This window comes from Candida metapsilosis (genome assembly GCF_017655625.1).
Source record: "Candida metapsilosis strain BP57 chromosome Unknown scaffold7, whole genome shotgun sequence".
NCBI lineage: Eukaryota > Fungi > Ascomycota > Pichiomycetes > Serinales > Debaryomycetaceae > Lodderomyces > Lodderomyces metapsilosis.
Genome location: NW_027138165.1, coordinates 522,941 through 543,599, shown reverse-complemented (window position 1 = coordinate 543,599; position 20,659 = coordinate 522,941). Strand labels below are relative to the sequence as shown.

The window sequence follows — 20,659 nt, the reverse complement described above, 5'->3', positions numbered from 1 at the left end:
ATCTAATATAAAGTTACTGTTTCACTTTTAGGTGTAGTTCCTCTCTTTGACAAAAGCTCTTTCATTATAAATCCAGCAGTATTTTCATCCTCAAAGTATGAGATGTGCGCAGAAACAGCAGATACGAGACTGAAATCAAGCACACCCATAGGTAAACTGTAATCTATTCTGCCACTTTCATTTAACGACGTGAGGATGGTCAACTCTTTTGGTGTCAATTTTCGTCTAGCTTCTCCATCTCCATCTCTATCTTCCTTATCGGCGGATTCCTTTTCTGTAAAGGCAATACTGGATATAATATCACCCAATGCATTCTCCTGCCATGCTTTTTCTTCAACAGTTTTGGGATCTGTAGTCTTTTCCTTTTTGGTAAAGTTTAGCCACTTGACAGCAGAAGAAATCTTTTCAGTAATTTCATCTCCATAGCTTGCCAATTCTGTCATTTGGCTATTGAAACCCTTGACGGCAAACTGAACAGGAACTGGTTTAAAGTCGCCAAATTTAGGAGAAACCAATGGCTCGATCCTATATGCAACCGGATCACAAGGGTGAAATACATTGTACAAGTTTTTGCATTTAGGTGCAACAGCGGGAGCATCTTTTGATGGTTCATAATCTTTTGATGACCTAGCTTCAATGTTTTTACCTTCAAGAAGTTTAAACATTCCTACTGGAGAACCAGCAAGAAACAAATTCTCAACCTCGAAACCAAGATCCCTGGTTACATCTATTGAGCCTTTGATTGTACCGCTCTGCCCTGAAAGGATATCAAAAGCAATGGCTGAACCCAATGAATGACCCAAGATGTGTACTTTCCCTTTAAAGTTGGGATTCCTTTCCGTATATAATTTGTAAACGCGATTCAACTCGGAAGTAACTGATGTGAATATCTGCTTTAAATACTTTGGTTCATAATACAACAACACATCAAGCACAACATCACCAACGATATTCCTCAAGGCTTGAATTCCTTCAACATTCAATTGTGAAAGAGTTGGTAATCGTGAATCTTTATTCTCTTGTTGCGTCCTTTGAGGAGCGAAATCAACACGATGTCTCCAAGAAATGGGAAGCACTTGAATACGATTATTATTTTCATCTACTTGACCTTCAGGATAAGCAAGTTTTCGATAATCGTGGTTCTCTTCGTAAACTTTCCTCATTGTGTTTCGTAGCACATTGATATTATGAGTGAAATTGACCGATTCATATTTACTCCCCAATACTTGGCCAATGCCATGAATGCAAAATACCAAATGGTCAATTTCTCTATTGGATTTACTTTCTGAAGTATCCAAGTCATAATCAGCTTCAAGGTATTGTTGCATGTGTTTGTCATCGACATCATTGTCAATTGAATCATCTTCATTTACACCATCTTCAGTCTTCTCATCAGTCTCTGAATTCAATTTCCCCAAAACAGTTCCAAATTCTTGTTGAAATGTATCGGCAATACTTGGTAAAGGGTTATTGGGTAGTTTGTCAAATAAACTCTCCTTCAATTCTTCAGTATAACCACGCTGAATGTGATTGACTCCTAACAATGAAACAGGATTGGGACCAAAGTAACGTATAGCATCAATTTGGAAGTTGGAATCGTAACTCTCGGGAAACATGACCGCTTTATTCTCGTTAAAGTACAATACAAGTTCTCCATTATCAAGTTTGCAAACGTCTTTTTGTCCATTCAAATCAACCTTTTGCTGTTGTTGTTTCTCCTTCTCAGCTTGCAACTTGTTAAATTTAGAAATTTTCTGCTTATTACCTTTCAGCTTCTTTTCGCCAACGCTGCTTTTAAACAAGTATGGTTTGACCAGATTGTAACCCTGTTCAAGTTTTTTACTGATGCTATTTGGCAACGGAGTTCCATCATTAGTAAACCAAAGTCCTCGGCGTACTTCATAAACTGGACCATCCCAGTAAACCGGACTCAATTCAAACTTGGCAATATCCACTTCAAATAACTTATCCTCATTGACTTCAACTGGCTTTTCAGATTTTTTCTTAAATGCTCGTTCTAGCCTATTAGAATCGTATTCTGAAAATGGAAGGAATGATTCCGGTTCCTTTGTTTTGGTGTACTTGAACCACTCAGGTTTGGAAATGGGAACGTCTGAGGCATAGAACCACCTTATATTGGGCTGGTGGGGAACGCTTTGACCGAGAACTTCATTTGATTTGCTTTGGTTTTGGCTCTTGGCGCTGTTGTACCTGGCAAATACGATCAAGTTTTTCGTTCGCACGAGCGTGATTCGATGCACATGTAGTGTAGTCCGTGCTGCGGGGAATATCATTGCATGGAAAGGAATGTTGTGGTTGTAGCAAGAAAAGTTTTCATGATTGTTGAAACGATTGCTAACCAATGTGAAATAGGACTGATTGCATGAGTAACACAAAAGTAGTCGCAACAAATTAGAGCCGAAGAAGAACCCACTCAAGCCGAAAAGGGTACTGACAGAGAAAGAGGATAAAGAAGAGAGCGGAGCTTATTCATTGGACGAGAGCTTCTCTATAACACAAGACTAGCAGTGTTTTAAAAAAATAGACGAGACATTCTCTTAGACCCTTTCAATAGCATTTCTAGCACTAAGCAAAAACCTCCTCACATTCATCTCATGTAAGACCTGGTAAGGGCAAAGTAAGGTTACCACTTGGCCACCTCAAAACAGCAGCGTTGGAAAAATCGCTATACACCATTGTATTGGGTATTTTTCTCCCAATCCTGATATACAATGGTATATCACCATTGCTATCCTTAATTCCATTATGGAGCGAATCTTGAACCAAGTCGTAAATTGGGGCATTAGTATTCGCCAACAAACTCTTCAAGTCTATTGAAGAGGCAGTGTTGGTGACAAAGTACTCAATATCGTTAATCAACAACGAAATCGCTGAATATTTGTTATAAGATGCAGTTGTTGTAACATTTTCAGGGATTAGCTGCCACTGTAAGGTTCCCGATGTCGAGTTATAAGCAGTGAAAATAGGTGGAATTATTTTACCCAAAGGATCGTCACGTTTGAGCGAAGTTATGGTTTCCGCAATTGCCGCTAAACCCCATCTTGATGCACCAGAGAGAAACAATCCTAAAAGAATCCCTTGAAACATTAATGCAGTCCTGCCTCGTGTTGCACAACCAGGTATCAATAGCATGGCCAAGAAATAATGATGTACTCTCAAGCTTAAGCCAGGCAATTGTGCCAAAAGAACCAAACCCAACACAAATATTGAATACACTCTGAGATACTTTTGGAATCTACCTGATAACCAAATTTTATATGCTTGAATGACAGCGCAAATCGTTATGGTGACAATTATCGAGGAAACTGCTAAAAGGGCACCAGACTGCTCCTTTAAGTCACTAATTGTAAGACGATCTACCGGTAACCTGTCAAAACTCACATTGTTCAACACTCCCAACCAAAATAATGGATACCATAAGAAAACACGACTGAGATAAGATATTTTTTCATCGGGAGATGTCGGTTCCGACAACGTTCTTTTGGTTGAACAATGCCACAATATATACAAGATGGAGCATGTAGGTAAGAACCTTTCCAACCCAAGTGAGATCAAGTTGGCAAAATCTTGAGGATCTGAAGCGTCGACAACTATTGGTGGATCGGTGGCCATACAAATGGTCCAAAACCCTACCACGTTAATTATCCAGTATACCGCAGCACCACTAGCAAGGTAGACGATAGGGAGACCAAGAAGGACATTTATGATAAGAATCACAATTCGAGGGTCATGGCATTGATGAAAGGATTCTTTATTTAGTCTTAAAATTTTGAAATAAAACGATGACTTGAAAAACGATTTGAACTCAATTGAGTTATCAACACCATAATGACCTTTTGTTGACTTGAAATACGGTTGATTTTTGCTGTTATATGACAAGCGTGCACAGCCACCCCAAAATGGGGATACCAACCCAGCATGCACAGCCGCCCCGCAAGGGTATGAATCAGCTCGGTATGGGTTTGTAAGTTGTGTGTCTTCAATTTTGGAATCGATTTTGTCACCACCACCAATAAAGTAACCCCTATGCTTAATTCTTTGATCTCCAATTGGTATCAACGAGTATGTCCAACTTCCACGATCGCATAATGCTGGACATCGAATCACCACATCTTTGTCACCACTATGCTTGGTAATCTCCGGACATGATTCTCCATTTAATCCACACGCTGCATTCTTGCCATTCCAAAATTCATGCAGAGACAGACAAGTTAGACTATGAATGTGGGGAGTAGATGGATCCGATGAAGAAGGGGGCACTGTCAAGTACGGAATCAAAATTGAGTAGCACAATCCAAACCAGAACAAAAGATAGACACCAAGCAATATTCTTCTGTAAGTTATTGGTATATTCAGGTTAAACTTCACCGGTAGTTCTTCAAGAAACTCCAACTTTCTTATGCGAGGTGCGTAATCATCTCTAGGTTCTTCTGGACCGATCCACAATCTATGGAAAAACAGTTTAGTCTTGTTAAGCCATCTTTGTTTCCTATCCTGATGGTATAGCCTCGTGTACTCATCCCCCGATTCATTCTCGTAATCTTCAGCAAGCAACTCTGATGTTGACATTCTGGAAGGATTAAGATCGGCCAAGGGAATATCTTGAGGATCCAGCGGAGGTAGGTCCGGTGATTGAGATATCTTATTGATCAGACCCAGTGATTGATTTTGTTGCAAAGTTTGATCCTGGTTATCAGAATTGTTTGACTGCTTATTGTTCATATAATTTTTTTTTTTGATATTAGTTTCCTTTATCTATATTTCTATTAATAGAAAACAAGCTCTCTATAGATTGTGTCTCTCCACTCACCCACAGTTGTTTTTTTTTTTTTTCCCAAATGAAATTTCTGTCAATGTTTTATCAGTGCGTGTAATTTATGCCAATTTCAAATACTATAGCCTCCCCCTCCCCCCTTTTAAACATATACCAACGGAAGACAATCCAGCCTTCAGTAGAGCAGCCTATTTCTCGATCCAAAATGAAACTTTACATTAAACATTAACTAAAAAAAAAACTAAACTAAACTAAACCTGACAAAAAAAAAGCTGGGAAACAAAAAGGTTGCAAAACAACCATAAAAAGAAAAAGGAAACTTTGTATTAACCTGAGCACATAGTACATGATTCAGGGTTATCAATAGCACAAGCAATCACTTTAGCACTATAGATATCGTTTTCAATCTCCTCTATGGTTCTGTTATCAACTGGTTCTGATTCTTCACCATCTTTCTTTGGTTCTTCAGCCTTGTCAGCCTTATCTTCAATCTTCAAATCAGCAACCGAGTTTTCCAAAGAAGTTGGTTCAGTTGTAGGGCTCTTTTGGAATGAATTATCGGTCGAAGTAGTTCCATCTCTAGACTTGGACAAGTACGTAGGTCTGTTTAGCTTATGCAAAGAAGCAACATTCAAACCAGCCGATTCGGCAATGGATTTATCAATAGTGAACTGAATAGCAGCAGAGGCAGCTTGTGTCCTCAAATAGTACATACCAGTCTTTAATCCCTTCTTCCATCCATAGAAATGCATACTTGTCAATTTACCCATTGTTGGGTCTTTGATGTGAATATTCAACGATTGTGATTGATCAATAAAAGCTGCTCTATCAGCGGCCATATCAATAATATGTTTCTGAGAGATCTCCCAAACTGTCTTGTACAATGCTTTAATCTCATCAGGTATGTTTGGCAAAGCTTGGATAGAACCATTGTTTGAAATAATACTACTCTTCATAGCATCGTTCCAGATACCCAAATCAACTAAATCTTTCAACAAATATGGGTTAACAATCTGGAATTCACCAGCCAAAACTCTTCTTGAGTAAATGTTTGAGGTGTATGGCTCAAAACATTCATTGTTACCCAAAATTTGCGATGTAGAAGCAGTTGGCATAGGTGCAACTAACAAGGAGTTTCTCATACCATGCTTTGCTAGATTTTGTTTCAATTCATCCCAGTCCCATAATTCAGTTGGCTTTCTGTTCCACAAGTCGTATTGCAACAAACCTTGTGAGGCTGGAGAACCTTGATATGTCTCGTATGGCCCCTCTTCTTGGGCCAATTCAATCGAAGCTTCAACAGCAGCATGGTAGATGGTTTCAAAGATTTGAATATTCAATTCTCTAGCTTCTTGGGAATCAAATCCAATTCTCAAAACCATAAATGCATCAGCCAAACCTTGAACACCCAACGCAATTGGTCTATGTCTCATGTTGGATCTTTCAGCTTCAGGAACTGGGTAGTAATTCCTATCAATAACTCTATTCAAGTTACGAGTAACGACTTTGGTAACATCGTGCAACTTGTCGAAATTGTACCAAGCATGCTTACCATCTTGCTCAATAAAGGAAGGCAAAGCAATTGAAGCCAAGTTACAAACAGCAACCTCATCTGGGGCTGAGTATTCAACAATTTCACAACACAAGTTGGAAGACTTGATAATACCCAAATTCTTTTGATTAGATTTGGTGTTACAAGCATCCTTGTATAACATGAATGGGGTACCAGTTTCGGTTTGAGCCTCCAAGATGGAGTACCACAATTTTTGAGCTTTGATGGTCTTTCTACCACGACCTTCTCTTTCGTATTTCTCATACAACTCGACAAACTCATCTCCATAAGTATCAGCCAAGCGGGGTGCTTCATTTGGAGAAAACAAGGTCCAGTCCCCATTTTGTTCAACCCTCTTCATAAACAAATCTGGGATCCACAAAGCTGGGAACAAATCTCTAGCTCTGATTTCTTCTTTACCGTGGTTCTTTCTAATTTCGATAAAGTCGAAAATGTCGCTGTGCCATGGTTCAAGATACAAAGCAAAAGCACCGGGTCTTTTGTTACCACCTTGATCAACATAACGCGCAGTGTTGTTGAACACACGAACCATTGGAATAATACCGTTTGAGGTACCGTTTGTACCAGCAATATAAGCACCAGTAGAACGAATGTTGTGAATGTGTAAACCAATACCACCAGCACTCTTTGAAATCAAGGCACATGTTTTTAAGGTGTCATAAATACCTTCAATGGAATCTTCTTTCATAGCAACCAAGAAACAAGAAGACATTTGTGGCTTAGGTGTACCGGCATTGAACAAACATGGAGAACCATGAGTAAAGTATCTTTGTGACATCAAGTTGTAAGTTTCGATAACTCTTGGGATATCTCTTCCATGGATACCAATAGCGACTCTCATAATCAAGTGCTGTGGTCTTTCAGCAACTTTACCATTAATACGTAACAAGTATGATCTTTCCAAAGTCTTGAAACCAAAGTAATTGTAATTGAAATCACGATCATAAACAATAGCTGAATTCAACTCATCGGCATTTTCTTGGATGATATCGTAAGTATCTTTTGAGATCATCGGAGCGTGGAGATTGGTCTCTGGATTGATATACTCATACAAGTCTTTAGAAACTTGGGAATATAATTTGGTGGTTTGTTTATGCAAATTTGATACCGCGATTCTTGCCGCTAAAACCGCGTAGTCCGGGTGTATAGTGGTCATAGTAGCAGCAGTCTCGGCAGCCAAATTATCCAACTCAATGGTAGTGACACCTTGGTAAACACCAGCAATGACTTTTTGGGTAATAGCAACTGGTTCAACGTGATTTGAGTCTAAACCGTAACATAATCTTTGAACTCTAGCTGTAATTTTGTCAAAGCGCACAGGCTCCTTTCTACCATCTCTTTTAAAAACGTACATGGTTGTTAGAAGTTTAGTGGTGTTGAAAGAAATCAGGAAAAGCAAACTGAAAACAGAAGCAAAAGAAGGATGATTTGTTTATATATTGCAAGGCAAAAAAAAAAAAAAGGAAGCAAAGGACGCGTTTGTCATCAACGCGAAGAAAATTTTGTCTTTCTACACACACTACACACACACAAAATTTATCAAAACATTCAACTGCATTATTTTCAAAACATAAACAAATCACATACCTAAAGAGGAAAAGTACTAAAAAAACCTCTTCATAACTAATGATTTGTAATCCATTTCACAAACACCTTTCTCTTCATTCTGCAGAATTTCATCTTTAGATCTTACTGAATGAAAACAATGAAACTACGAAGTTCGGCTTTTAACATTAAAGTGTAAACAAGAAAGTTTTAGAAAACCCCGTATCGGTATTTGATGGCTGATAAGGTGAAAAGAGAAATGCATATACGGTTGTAGCACTTGATTAAGTAGCTCAATTTTCTAATGGAGCCAACTGGTTGCTACCATTTTTCTTCCTTACATACCAATGGCTATTCCGCCTATATAGTTGTGGAGACAGAATTTTCAGGACCTAACTCATTCGAACAAGGTCCTAATGCTCAGCTATGAAACCAATTGCTTTGTCTCTTCTTCTTCCCACTGTTGTGATGATCAATCACTCTACGATGTAACATTGTAACTCTATGCTGTTGCAACTTTATTTCATTATAGTCAATATATAACTAGTGTTCACATTCACTCTATTTGGTCTCTTCCTTGGTTAAATCACTAAAAGACAATTGTTAGTACTGTGGGCCACATAAAACGGGTTGTTCAAATGATGGTACATACTTTATGAATTTCTCCAAATCAAAGTCATCTTCCTTAGATTGAACTACTGGAGCAGCGGGTTTAGCAGCAGCATCTTTGTTTGCGTCGGCACTTCCGAAAAACTTTGGAATGGTGACTCCAGCAACAACCGAACCTAATGTAAGAATAGACAACTATGAGGAACCGTTAGTAAAAAGAGTCTCAGGCGGAGTTACTGAATTAAAGTACATACAACGTGTGCTGGTACTTGTTTACCAAATATAGTGTATGCTGAACCCATTGTGTCTTCTGTTTGCTTTTAGATTGAAAGAAACTGATGTTGCTCAATTTGTTAAATGAGTTTCGTTGAGTTTTTTTTTTCGGATCTCGGTCTAGTAGGCTCTCCCCACACAAAACAAAATTTCATTTGCGAATCGCAGGGAGCACATGCAGCGTGCGCATCTTTAGTTTGCAATCGTACATACTATCATTTATCTGCATCAATCTATGTATAACTACTTACTCACTTTTGGCTAGCCTCCAGTAATTCTCTAATCCAAACTTCTTAAGTACACTGATCGCCTCCTCATCATTTCGAGAGTACATAAAACTCCATTTTTGAAAGTTGAGTTGAGGAAGCTGGCCCTCCCAAATGATAGAACATTCACCCTCACTGTCATGGGTAGTAGAAGTGCGTCCACTTATCAGTTCAGTTTCCCTCCCAGCATCATTCGAAGCTCCCCTATCCTTCCAATTGATCCTGTGCAATAATAACTTCTTGTAATGATTGATAGACTTTTCTCCTCCTTCAACAATAATAATATTAAACTCTGGATTCTTCAAGCATATTCCAAACAAGTTGTCTTGCTTGGCATTAACATCAATTTTGAACTGATGCAGTGGATTATCTAGACTCTTCACCTTGTACACAGTTGTAAAAATTCCCTTTGCAAGATCATGTTCCTGCTTAGCATAAATCTTTGCGTGTTTTTCTTCTTTTGTCAATCTACGTGCCTCATTATCAGCAAGGTGCTTTTGTAATCTTTCTTCCACTTGTTGCTTGACACGATTCTCAACTGCAGTAGGATCTCTTATTGCCTCATTAGTCAACACATTCATTAAATTCGATAACTTGACTTTTGGCTCTGGCGGGGGCTCCAATCCTAGTTTAATTCTATCCTGCATCTCCTTGTAGCGTATTTGTCTGTCATTTTTTCTCATACGTTTCCGTTCCTTTTTCGTTAAAAACATGGGCATCGTGCTGGACTCGTTGGAGTCTACCCAAATGGGTTGAATTAGCACAGGATGTTGTATGTACGAAGTAACAGGCATATCATCGTTGTCTAAAATCCAACGACTTTCATCGTTAACTTTTGAATAATTGTTATCCCGCAAGTACGGTCTATCCCACCATTCCATCAAAGGCGGATATGATGGTTGATACAGCTCTTCATTTAAGCTGATATCAGGAACTAGCCCTCTGCTTTCCAATTCCTGGTGTCGTTTTCTCTCTTCCTCCTCGATTTTCAATTTCTCTCTAAGCTTTTCTCCCTGTTTGACGTACTTACCATGTTCGATGAACTTCAATGGCTTTGGTCTGTGCCTTGAAACGCTGTTTGTGTCGTAGATGTAGGGATTATACGCTGCCGGATCAAACCATTTCTTTTTCTTCAAATTCGGGTCTTTACTCTGACTAGTCGGTATCGATGCGGTCTGGGCACGTAAAAGAGGATGCAACTCGACATCAAGCCCTTTCCCACTTCTCTGTGAAGCATCTCGCTGGACGGAGTTCGAGTCATCACCAAAACGTTTTGAATCTGACTCTTCACGCACCTTCTTTCTTGAATGTGCTGCCAAATCTGGACTACCCTTATCGCGACTTCGTTTACTAGCTGGCATAGTTGTATTGATGAAGCTCTTTTGCTGAAAATCTGTTGCATCATTTTATCCTTTTCGTTTTTTTAGTTTTTGTGTTTGCGGCCGAGGCATTTACATGAGGTGGTAGCTCCCAAGGCAACTACAAACTAACCGAATGTACTGCAGTGACGCATACAACCAAACTCATCACTTAGTATAAAGTCGTATCAAGTAACTTCTTGGAAGCAGCTTAGGGAATGGGCTTTCACCTTTCTTTCAATGTCAGTTTCATTGTACTACTACTCATCATTCACTTGTTCCCTTTGTGTTCTGGGGCTCTTTCTTTTTTTTTTTTTGCTCTCCTAATTGGGAGCAACTGCTTTTAGATCTGATACCCAAAACTCTCTTTTTCTCATTTTTCTTGTTACTTTCCTTTTTCAAATCACGCTGCAATAAGTTGACTTTTGTTCATAAATAAGTCATGATCATCGACAAGAGAGAACACTTACAGCGAATGGAGTTGGCTGCCCCAATCAAATCATTGATTGATGACTTGACCAACTCCGACGAAAAAGAATTCATAAACTTGTTGAAATCAAACTTGCAATGGAAAAGACCAAGAGGCGACCTTTTGCACTGGATACCAGTTCTCAACCGCATTGATGAGATTTTTGCCAAACACATCAAAGAATACGAGCTTGAGGATGAGTTTCCTAAGTTACGTCTCATTCCTGAAAAAGAAGCCGATGTTATCGTAACATGTCTTGAATTTACAAACACGTTACTCAGTAATTGCTCCGACAAGCATATTTATTCAAGTATGGAGAGGATTTACGCGTTAATCAACACACCAACGATTGATGTCAGGCTAAAGGCTTTGGAAGTGGCTGTTTTGATTAGTGAAAAGTTTGTGTTGACCGGGGCATCTCGGTACTCTGCACCAAAGGAAGCAAAGGATAAAATTCTTGAAATTGCCAAAGCGTACCCTCCCTTGGTTCCTGCTGAGTGCCACCTGAGACAGATCGAAAGTGACCAAAAGGACTCAAATGAGAAATCAAGTATCATAGGTGACCATTATAATTTTGTTGACACTCTACAGCACACAAAGATTCTCCCACAAAAATGGAAAAGTATCAGCTTTCAGTATTACAAGTCTACATTGTCGCAAGCCAAACCCGGGGAAACGAACCAAGGACCGGTTCCTTCCCTGAAGAAGTGTAAATCAGAGAAAGCTGTTGTGTCTGAGGGTTTGCAGATTTTTTCGGTTTCAGAAGACTCGGTCTCTAAAATGAGTTTGGAACAGATATTTCTGAGAGGAATGGAAATATTACCAAAGAACTCTTGGTTTGCATTCAGTCTAGTATCGGAAGTCGCGAAGTCTTTAAATACTCAATCTGAACAAGCATTCGCACTCAGAGACAAATTAATTCAAATGAAATGCTTCGCTACAGCGTTCATATGCTGTATGTTGTCACATCAAAATGCCTCAACAAAGTTACTCGAAGCTGAACCATATATATTGAGTTTCTTGGTGGAGGCTATTCTGCCTGAAAATAGCGATCACGTACCAAGGACTGTATTCTATGCTGCCATGAAAGCCCTTGAGTGCATTTCAATGAAAAAAGTATGGGGAAGTGATATATTGAGATGTATGGGAGGAAATGTTAGCCATGGTGTTTTGTTTCAATGCTTGAGGCGCATAAAAGCCTCTGTTGCCGAAAATGATGATGGGTATTACGAAGACGCTTACATATTGTTTTTCAACATGCTTGGTAACATGATCAATACAAAGAGCATTGTGCCTCGTCTTGCATCTGGAGGATTGCTCAATGATTTGATGCCATTTTTGGACATTCGGTCAAAGTACAAGTGGTCGTGCTCCGCCGCTGTTCATCTGCTTTCCTTATTTATTGCCGGGTTCCCTGAATCGCTTGATGAATTCATTGCAAATGATGGTTTCAGTTCTATCATTAATGATATCCAATTTGAAGTGGACTCGGCGCTCAATGCTCCAGACGATGACGATGGAGAGTATGGCGAATATCCTCCGTATACAATGATTCCGTTGAGAAAAGCCAACTTTTTGAGAAACTTGATGAAATTTGTGGCAGATCTTTTAAACTCTGATCAAGGGGATAGGCTCCGGAATCTATTTGATTCGCCAATTCTATTGAGCTTCAACAAAATAGTCAACAATCCAGAAATATTCGGTCCAGGAATTTTAGCTTGTACTGTTGATTCTGTGTTTTTCATTATCCACAATGAACCAACGGCGTTTTCAATTTTAAACGAAGCAAACGTAATTGATACAATTTTGGACAATTACAAGAAATTATTTATACCTTCTGGACAGTTATTGATGTCCCTTCCGGAAGTTCTTGGTGCGATTTGTTTAAACAATGAAGGTTTGAAGAAAGTCGTTGACAAGAAAAGTATACCAACATTTTTTGAATCCTTTTATCTGCTTCCTATAGCCAAAGTTTTGGTTAAATCTGACATGGCCACGAATCTAGGCTGTTCGTTTGATGAATTGGGTAGACACTATTCAAGTCTAAAACCCTTGATTTTAGAACAAGTGCTGAAATTAATCGAGCAAATCATGGCTTATGTGGATGATCATATGGAGGGATTGACATTGTACGACTCTCCATCAGGACCTTTCTACACATCGAAAGAGGAGGACCCAGTTGTAAAAGTTGACAATGGTACGGAAGTTGAAAGCTGGGATAGAAACGAATGCTCCATTTTACTCGATAATGTGTTTTTCTTCCTTGGAGGATTGTTGCAAGAAAGTGGACTGTGGGGGGAAGAAGTTGCACGTGAAATTGATTTTGCCAAGTGGTTAAAATTTTTGACAATCAAAAAGGCACCTTACGATTATTTCTTGTCCAATGGAATTGCTTCCTTGATGGGTATTTTCAAGTATTTTGATGATGAGGATAGGGACTACGGATTTCCTATGATTGTTGAAAAGCTTAGGAAGTTGCTCGAGGTCAAGGTGGTAGAAAATTATCTTTTCTTCACTGACGAGGGCTCATTTTTCGATAGCATTAGTGTTCAGGAGGGAACTGATCTCTTGCAGCATTTGGGTGAAATAAATGTGCTACTCTTCGCTTTGACAGAAATCTATATAAACTTGGGTTTACTATTCACGGAGAGAATTAAGCAGGTTGTTGACATGTTTGGATCCCATCAAAACTTTGTGATGAGATTGTTTATGCTTTTGCAAAGAAGCATTGTTGAGGAGACTGTTTTGAGAAATAGAACTCCAGATGAGGTGTTGAAAATGACATCTAATTTCCCCAATGACAGTCCTCCATTACAGATTAATGTTTGTGATCCAGCTGATACCAAAATGGATACCAGCGGAACTAATCCCAAGTTCAAGAATACTCTTCAACTTCGTACACTTCATTATTATTTCCAAGGTTACATTGCCCTCATATTTGCTTCCGTTGTTAGGACTTGCATTCCTCGTAGAGTGGATCATGCACATCACCAAACTAAAAGAGATGCCGTGACATTGTTATTATGTATCGCAAAATTGATGACTGAATCGTACAGACGACCAATGGAATCAAGGTACAATCAGCAATGCTACATTTTGGCGATATCAAATATCAATTTATATATCATCAGTCAAAAGGAGCGAACCAGAGATACTGTTTACACGCCGCTTGCAATTGCTTTGTTTCAGTCTTCATTTTACCTGGTTCTAAGGGATGTGAGTCGGACTTTATGGGACGATTTGTTGCAAATGGATCAACAAGAGGTTGCAAAAACTGCAGAGCTCAAGTACATCTGTGCCGATGAAAGTAGCATTGTCAAAAATGCGATTAGTCAAAGTTTGATGATATTTGCAAAAAGCGTCAGCGAGACAGATTTGGGAACTTTTCCATTCTGCAAATCATATTATCTGAAGACACCATTTGGGCCTTTGGAGAGGAGTATTACAATGTCATTCTTGGTTCAAGTTTCCTTTGAAGCATTGAAGTTAACATCTGAGTTGGTAGACAATGTTGTTGGCACTTCCAATAATGGAATATCAAAACAAAACATCCCGACGCCTTTAGTGGAACAGGTGATTTATATCGCCTCCCATCTGTATCAAGAACATGAATTTACTGAAAATTTCGTTCCTTTGGACGTTAGACGAGTGTTTCCTGACCTGGATCAGGTTGCATACCTTATCTCATTGGGTATGTCGGAATCACAAGCTGAACATTACTTTGACCATGAACTGGACTTGTCAGCATTGCGCGATGGGAGGGCGATATCATGTCAAGAATTTGATAATTTCAAAGATGCCGATTGGAAGGCTTTTGCAGACGAATTTAAGTCAGCAGACGTGGACTTTTCCTTGGATAATGGTGACTACCCCAGTTCCAAACAAGTTTTTGATGCTAGTAAAGAAATTTGGAAGCTGATGGATAATAAATGGATTCTGTTAGCAATCACTTATCCAAAAGCCACTCATTTGGTAGCTGATCTTCTCATTGTGTTGAAGGATAGAGAACGCTTGGATAAGCTTATTGATCAAGCTTCGAGGGTAGGATATTTGAGTTCTGACACATATGCTGTTTACTTACACCTTATATCGTTGTTGCTTCAGAAAAAGGATATTGCAAAGAATGATGCATTGAAAAAAGTGACAAATCTATTTACTGAGTCCTCTATTGGTCCACTGGCAGTCGATGAACCGTTTTATCAATACTTAATGGCAATACTTGAGCAGAAGCTTGTTGAAGAGGATGTACATCCAGCTGAACCAACCAACCATGAAAACCTCCAGCATAGTTCAGATCAAAGCGTCAGTGACATCGAAGCCTTGAAGGGATTATTTTTAGAGCAGATTTCAAAAGTCAATCAGGTTTCTGATATTAAATCGGCAAATGGTATATCTCGCGTTATGGCGTTGCTTGCAATGGACTACACTGTATCTGAAAAGATATCGAAAATGCCAGTTTTAGCAGCTTTACTCAAAGTGGCAAAAAATCCTGGCGAAGACAAGACTGTTGCAGAGTCGCTTAAAACCAGTATAGTGTTGATGATGCGTTATTGTTTTGAAACAAAACAGACTGTTGAGAGTTATATGGGGCCTGAATTGGCTAAGCTTTTGGGGTCTAGCTTCAAACAGACCAAGAATCTTAAATCATTATTGAAAGACAGTATGCCACTTGTTTTCCGTAACCCACAGGCGTTTACTGATGCCATTTCCAAGAACATTGTGCTCGAGGGGTACAGTGGTCAAGATTCTTTAACATATGGCGATTTGGTTGTTACAAAGTCAGAAGATAATAAATCTACAGGAGATGGTGGCAATCCCGATGAAACAAATCCAAAGACACTTGAAATGGGAGCCATTATGAATCTTTTGTTAACAGAGTTAATGGATGCCTTTAGAACCGATTGGGTTTCTGATCCTGAGCAAGAAGCTAAAAAGAACGAAAAGGAGAAAGAAAAACCCACAAATATTTTTGCCAATGTAAATTTTGCATATTTGTGTTTCCTTTTGCAGAGCATTGCAGAGCTTTTGGGATCATACAAGGAAGCAAAGTTCAATTTCCTTGCGTATTCAAAGAAGAAACGTGGTGACGTAAAGCCAAGGTCAACGTCTTTAAACTTCTTCTTGCATCAATTGATTCCCACCCAGCTGTTGAATGCATCAGGCGTGGAGTTAGAAAGACGCGTGGCTGTTTCTTCAACTGCTAAAATGGCCTTGATGTGCCTAATCTCCTCGTCTATTGCAGGTATCGTATCAAATGCCAAGAAGGAAGATCCAGACCTTGCTTTAATACGAAGATTTGTGGTGGATTTATTGACAAAAGTGATGAAGGATACGTCTCAGTTAAATGTTGTTGCTCGATCAAGGTATGGTAAATTGCTTGACTTGTTTGAGCTAAGTGGCCAGTTGATATCGCCAAAGTTCCGTGACACCATCGGTCCTCTACTCAACAAAGAAGCTATTCAGTATGATATGTACCATATATCCAAGGTTTACATTGAAAAGCAAGTTCCTATTGCGTTGACTAACTTAATTGCTGAGTTTGACTTGAACTTCCCTGATATCGATAAGGTAGAGAAGGCTGCTTTGAAACCTATCACACATTTGGGAAAGAACAAAGTTGAATTTCAAGAACTTTTTGCTGAAGATGGACAGGAAGATAATGACAATGATGATATTGTTCCCGATGATGAAAACGAAGGTGGAGATGATACTCCTGATCTATTCCGTAATTCAACCTTGGGTATGTATGACGTTGAAGTGGACAGTGAAGAGGATGATTACTACGATGACGATGGAAACTTAATGATATCTGCTGAGGCCTCAGACTCTATGGATTCTGCCTCATCCTATGAATCAGACGAAGAAGATGAACCACTGGATGTTGAAATGGAGGAAGATCCGTACGGAGACGAAGAGGGCTCGGAAGGAAGCCTTGACGACATTGAAATAATTGACGAATTGGATATTGATTCCTCCAATGAGGAGGGCTATGGCTATGGAGATGAGGAAGAAGAAGAAGATGATGATGATGATGATGATGTGGATGTAGAGGTTGACATAGAAGGGGAGCCTGTCAGTGGAGAAGATTACAGTGATAATGAGGGAGAAAGTGAGTATGATGAAGAGGAGTTGGATGGTTGGATTGAGGAGTTAGATAGTCAAAATGGTCTGGATGAAGAAGACTGGCCTAATCGATATGGTCACAATCATGGCCACAGACATGCGCAAGTAGATGGAAATGCAAACTTTGGTTTTGGAGAATACAATATGGGCGAGGATACACCACCAGATCGTGGATTCAGGTTTAGAAGAGAACACGATATCACTGAAATCAGTTCAGAAGAGGACAGTGAGCCTGAGTCACAACAGGACCTTGCTGTGTTACCCTCCAATAATGCTTTGAGACGTGTCTTTGACCAAGCAGGTAATGGAAGAATGGATGGCACATCGCCGATTTCGTTGTTATTAGACGGCTTATTCAGAGAAGGTAATTTGCATGGCTCGATTGAAATAAGTCAAGATGGTGTTCGTCGAACAGGAGCCAGTACCATTGGAAGACTTTTTGAAAACATGATCCAAATTGGACAAACGGGAAGAGTGATGGATCATAGTCATACCCTTCATATAAAGTCCACCTTTGAGAGGTGGGCTGATGCGTTAAAAATGTTTGATCCAAAGGATAAGGAAGATTTGGTTTTAAGAGTGATTCCTGGTATTGTCAATAGGATTGAAGCAAAAAGTATCGAAGTCTACGAAAAGAAGAAAGCAGACCTTGAAAAAGCTAGACAGGAGAAAGAAGAGAAACGGAAAAAGCAAATTGAAGAGGAGCAAAAGAGACGTGAAGAGGAGGCCAAACAAAGAGAGGAAAATGCCGCGAACGAGCCACCAAGAGACCCCATTTTGGTGAGAATTGGAGATAGAGACGTTGACATAAGTGGCACTGACATTGATCCGGACTATATTGAGGCACTTCCTGAAGACATGAGAGAAGAGGTGTTTGCTCTGTATGTGAGAGAAAGGCGTGCCAATGCCACCACAAGTAATTCAGATGCAAGGGAAATTGACCCTGATTTCTTGGACGCGTTACCAGGAAACATCAGAGACGAGATATTACAGCTGGAGTCATTAGCAAGGAGATTTTCTGAATGGGACGAAGGTCGAGATGAATTTGAAGATGCGGCTGATGATAATGTGGCTGATGATGAAGACGATGAACATTCAAGACGTGAAGGTTCACAAATTGCTTCCTCACAAGAAGGAAAGAAGAAGTCAGGCAAGATTTTCTTTACTCCATTGATGGATAAGAATGGTATTGCTGCCATAATAAGACTACTTTTCTCCCCATTGTCGATAAATCAACGAGAACAAATCTACCACGCTCTTCAGTATATGTGCAACAATAAGCATAGCAGAGCTGAGATAATGAACTTGATGCTCGCTGTGCTATTTGAAGCTTTTACCAATCAACGTCTGATGCAAAAGATTTATTCTCAGGTATGCAGTCGGGCATTAGGTGGCAAAGAGGTCAAATACAGGATTCCTTCAAACACTACCCAGATATCCACAGGAATACAATTTATTGAGTCAATTGATTTTCTTCTTGAAAGAAACAGTCATTTGAGATACTTTATTTTGACTGACCATGAAAATCCGTATTTGTTGCCACTGAAAAAATCAAAGAAAGTTGCCAAAGAGAATAAGTACCCGATCAATTATTTGTTGAGGTTGTTGGATAACAAATTGGTGGCTGAGGACCAGACCTTTTTGGATGTGTTGGCAAGAGTATTGCAGATTTCAACTCGTCCATTGTATGCGTTGAGAAAGTCAGAAAGCAAGCCCGCACCTTTCAGTCCACCAGTGATCCCCGAAGAGAATATAAGATGCATCATTACCATTTTGACTGGTAATGACTGTTCAAATTCTACATTTAGGAGAACGATTAGTGCAATGCAGAACTTGTCCGTGTTGCAAAATGTGCTGGATATTTTCAAGAGTGAGTTATCCAAGAAAGCAGCGGAATATGGGCAAAAGATTATCACTGATTTGAACAAGTTGACTTCTGAGCTAGTCACCAATGGTGATTTGAATAACAAGGCGTTTTCCAAATTCAGTGCCCATTCTTCGGACCAAGCCAAATTGTTACGTGTTTTGACGGCACTTGATTACATGTTTGAACATAAAGACAAGGATCAAGCTGACAGGATGAGTGATGTTGAGGAACTTACAGACCTTTATAAGAAGTTGGCACTTGGTAATCTTTGGGATTCTTTAAGTGAGTGTTTGAGAGTTTTGGAGAAGGATCCTCAGTTGCACAATATTGCTAATGCATTATTGCCATTGATTGAAGCTTTGATGGTTGTTTGTAAACATGGCAAAGTTCGTGATCTTCAAAATAAGGAGAATGTAAAGTATGAAGTGAAAAAGATTGATTTCACCAAGGAACCAATCGAGTCATTGTTTTTCTCCTTTACTGACGAGCATAAAAAGATTTTGAATCAAATGGTGAGATCAAATCCAAATTTGATGAGTGGACCTTTTGGTATGTTGGTTAAGAACCCAAAGGTATTGGAGTTTGATAACAAAAAGAATTACTTTGATCGCAAACTTCACAAGGATAAACCAAACAATTCAAAATTGGCAATTAGTATTCGTCGAGATCAAGTGTTTTTAGATTCTTATCGTGCATTGTTTTTCAAACCTAAGGATGAGTTTAAGAATTCAAAATTGGAGATTAATTTCAAAGGTGAGCAAGGTATTGATGCGGGAGGAGTTACTCGTGAATGGTATCAAGTTTTGAGTAGGCAAATGTTCAACCCTGATTATGCGTTGTTCTTGCCGGTGGTGTCAGACAAAACGACCTTCCATCCTAATAGGACATCTTATGTCAATCCCGAGCATTTGTCATTCTTTAAGTTCATTGGACGTATCATTGGAAAGGCCATTTATGACAATTGCTTTTTGGATTGTCATTTCTCAAGAGCTGTTTACAAGCGTATTTTGGGTCAACCTCAGTCATTGAAGGATATGGAGACTTTGGATCTTGAGTATTACAAATCACTTTTATGGATGTTGGAGAATGACATTACGGATGTGATTACTGAGACTCTTAGTGTTGAGACCGATGACTATGGTGAGCACAAGGTTATTGATTTAATACCCAATGGTTCAAATATCCCTGTGACTGAAGAGAATAAGCAATTGTATGTCAAGAAAGTTGTTGAGTATAGATTGCAAACGTCGGTGGAAGAGCAAATGGAGAATTTCTTGATTGGATTCCATGAGATTATACCGAAGGATTTGGTGGCAATATTTGATGAGAAGGAATTGGAGTTGTTGATTTCAGGATTGCCAGATATTGATGTGCATGATTGGCAATCACATACCCAGTATGTTAATTATTCTCCTTCTTCGGTGCAAATACAATGGTTCTGGAGAGCTGTCAAGTCCTTTGATAATGAAGAAAGGGCACGGTTGTTGCAATTTGCTACAGGTACTTCTAAAGTGCCTTTGAATGGATTTAAAGAGTTGACAGGAGCTAGTGGTACATGCAAGTTTAGTATTCATCGTGATTATGGTGCAACAGATCGTTTGCCTTCTTCCCACACTTGTTTTAACCAAATTGATTTACCAGTGTATGAAAACTATGAAACTTTAAGAGGTTCATTGTTGATGGCTATAACTGAGGGACATGAAGGTTTTGGATTAGCTTAGGGGGGAGGAAGAGAATGTGTGTGTGTGTATAATTAATTTGATTTGTTAATGTTATATATT

General features: G+C 39.2%; 6 protein-coding genes across 6 annotated transcripts; 1 reads left to right on the top strand and 5 right to left on the bottom strand. All coding sequences in view use genetic code 12, as the record gives it.

The window, feature by feature from the left end:
- Positions 1-2: 2 nt before the first annotated feature.
- I9W82_004793 (putative carboxylic ester hydrolase) lies at positions 3-2,294 on the bottom strand (the record flags this gene model as incomplete). The annotated part of the gene is made up of 1 exon (XM_067693901.1): positions 3-2,294. The coding sequence occupies one exon, from the start codon at positions 2,292-2,294 to the stop codon at positions 3-5; it is 2,292 nt and encodes a 763-aa protein (XP_067546276.1).
- Positions 2,295-2,613: 319 nt separating this feature from the next.
- On the bottom strand, positions 2,614-4,743 carry I9W82_004792 (uncharacterized protein; the record flags this gene model as incomplete). The annotated part of the gene is made up of 1 exon (XM_067693900.1): positions 2,614-4,743. The coding sequence occupies one exon, from the start codon at positions 4,741-4,743 to the stop codon at positions 2,614-2,616; it is 2,130 nt and encodes a 709-aa protein (XP_067546275.1).
- A 378-nt stretch (positions 4,744-5,121) lies between these two features.
- On the bottom strand, positions 5,122-7,722 carry RNR1 (ribonucleotide-diphosphate reductase subunit; the record flags this gene model as incomplete). The annotated part of the gene is made up of 1 exon (XM_067693899.1): positions 5,122-7,722. One exon carries the CDS (start codon positions 7,720-7,722, stop codon positions 5,122-5,124), a length of 2,601 nt encoding a protein of 866 aa, XP_067546274.1.
- Positions 7,723-8,516: 794 nt separating this feature from the next.
- I9W82_004790 (uncharacterized protein) lies at positions 8,517-8,824 on the bottom strand (the record flags this gene model as incomplete). The annotated part of the gene is made up of 2 exons (XM_067693898.1): positions 8,517-8,717; positions 8,777-8,824. 2 exons carry the CDS (start codon positions 8,822-8,824, stop codon positions 8,517-8,519), a joined length of 249 nt encoding a protein of 82 aa, XP_067546273.1.
- Positions 8,825-9,042: 218 nt separating this feature from the next.
- On the bottom strand, positions 9,043-10,422 carry PRP3 (U4/U6-U5 snRNP complex subunit; the record flags this gene model as incomplete). Its single annotated transcript, XM_067693896.1, has 1 exon — positions 9,043-10,422. The coding sequence occupies one exon, from the start codon at positions 10,420-10,422 to the stop codon at positions 9,043-9,045; it is 1,380 nt and encodes a 459-aa protein (XP_067546272.1).
- A 472-nt stretch (positions 10,423-10,894) lies between these two features.
- On the top strand, positions 10,895-20,599 carry TOM1 (E3 ubiquitin-protein ligase; the record flags this gene model as incomplete). The annotated part of the gene is made up of 1 exon (XM_067693895.1): positions 10,895-20,599. One exon carries the CDS (start codon positions 10,895-10,897, stop codon positions 20,597-20,599), a length of 9,705 nt encoding a protein of 3,234 aa, XP_067546271.1.
- Between the last annotated feature and the right edge of the window lie 60 nt (positions 20,600-20,659).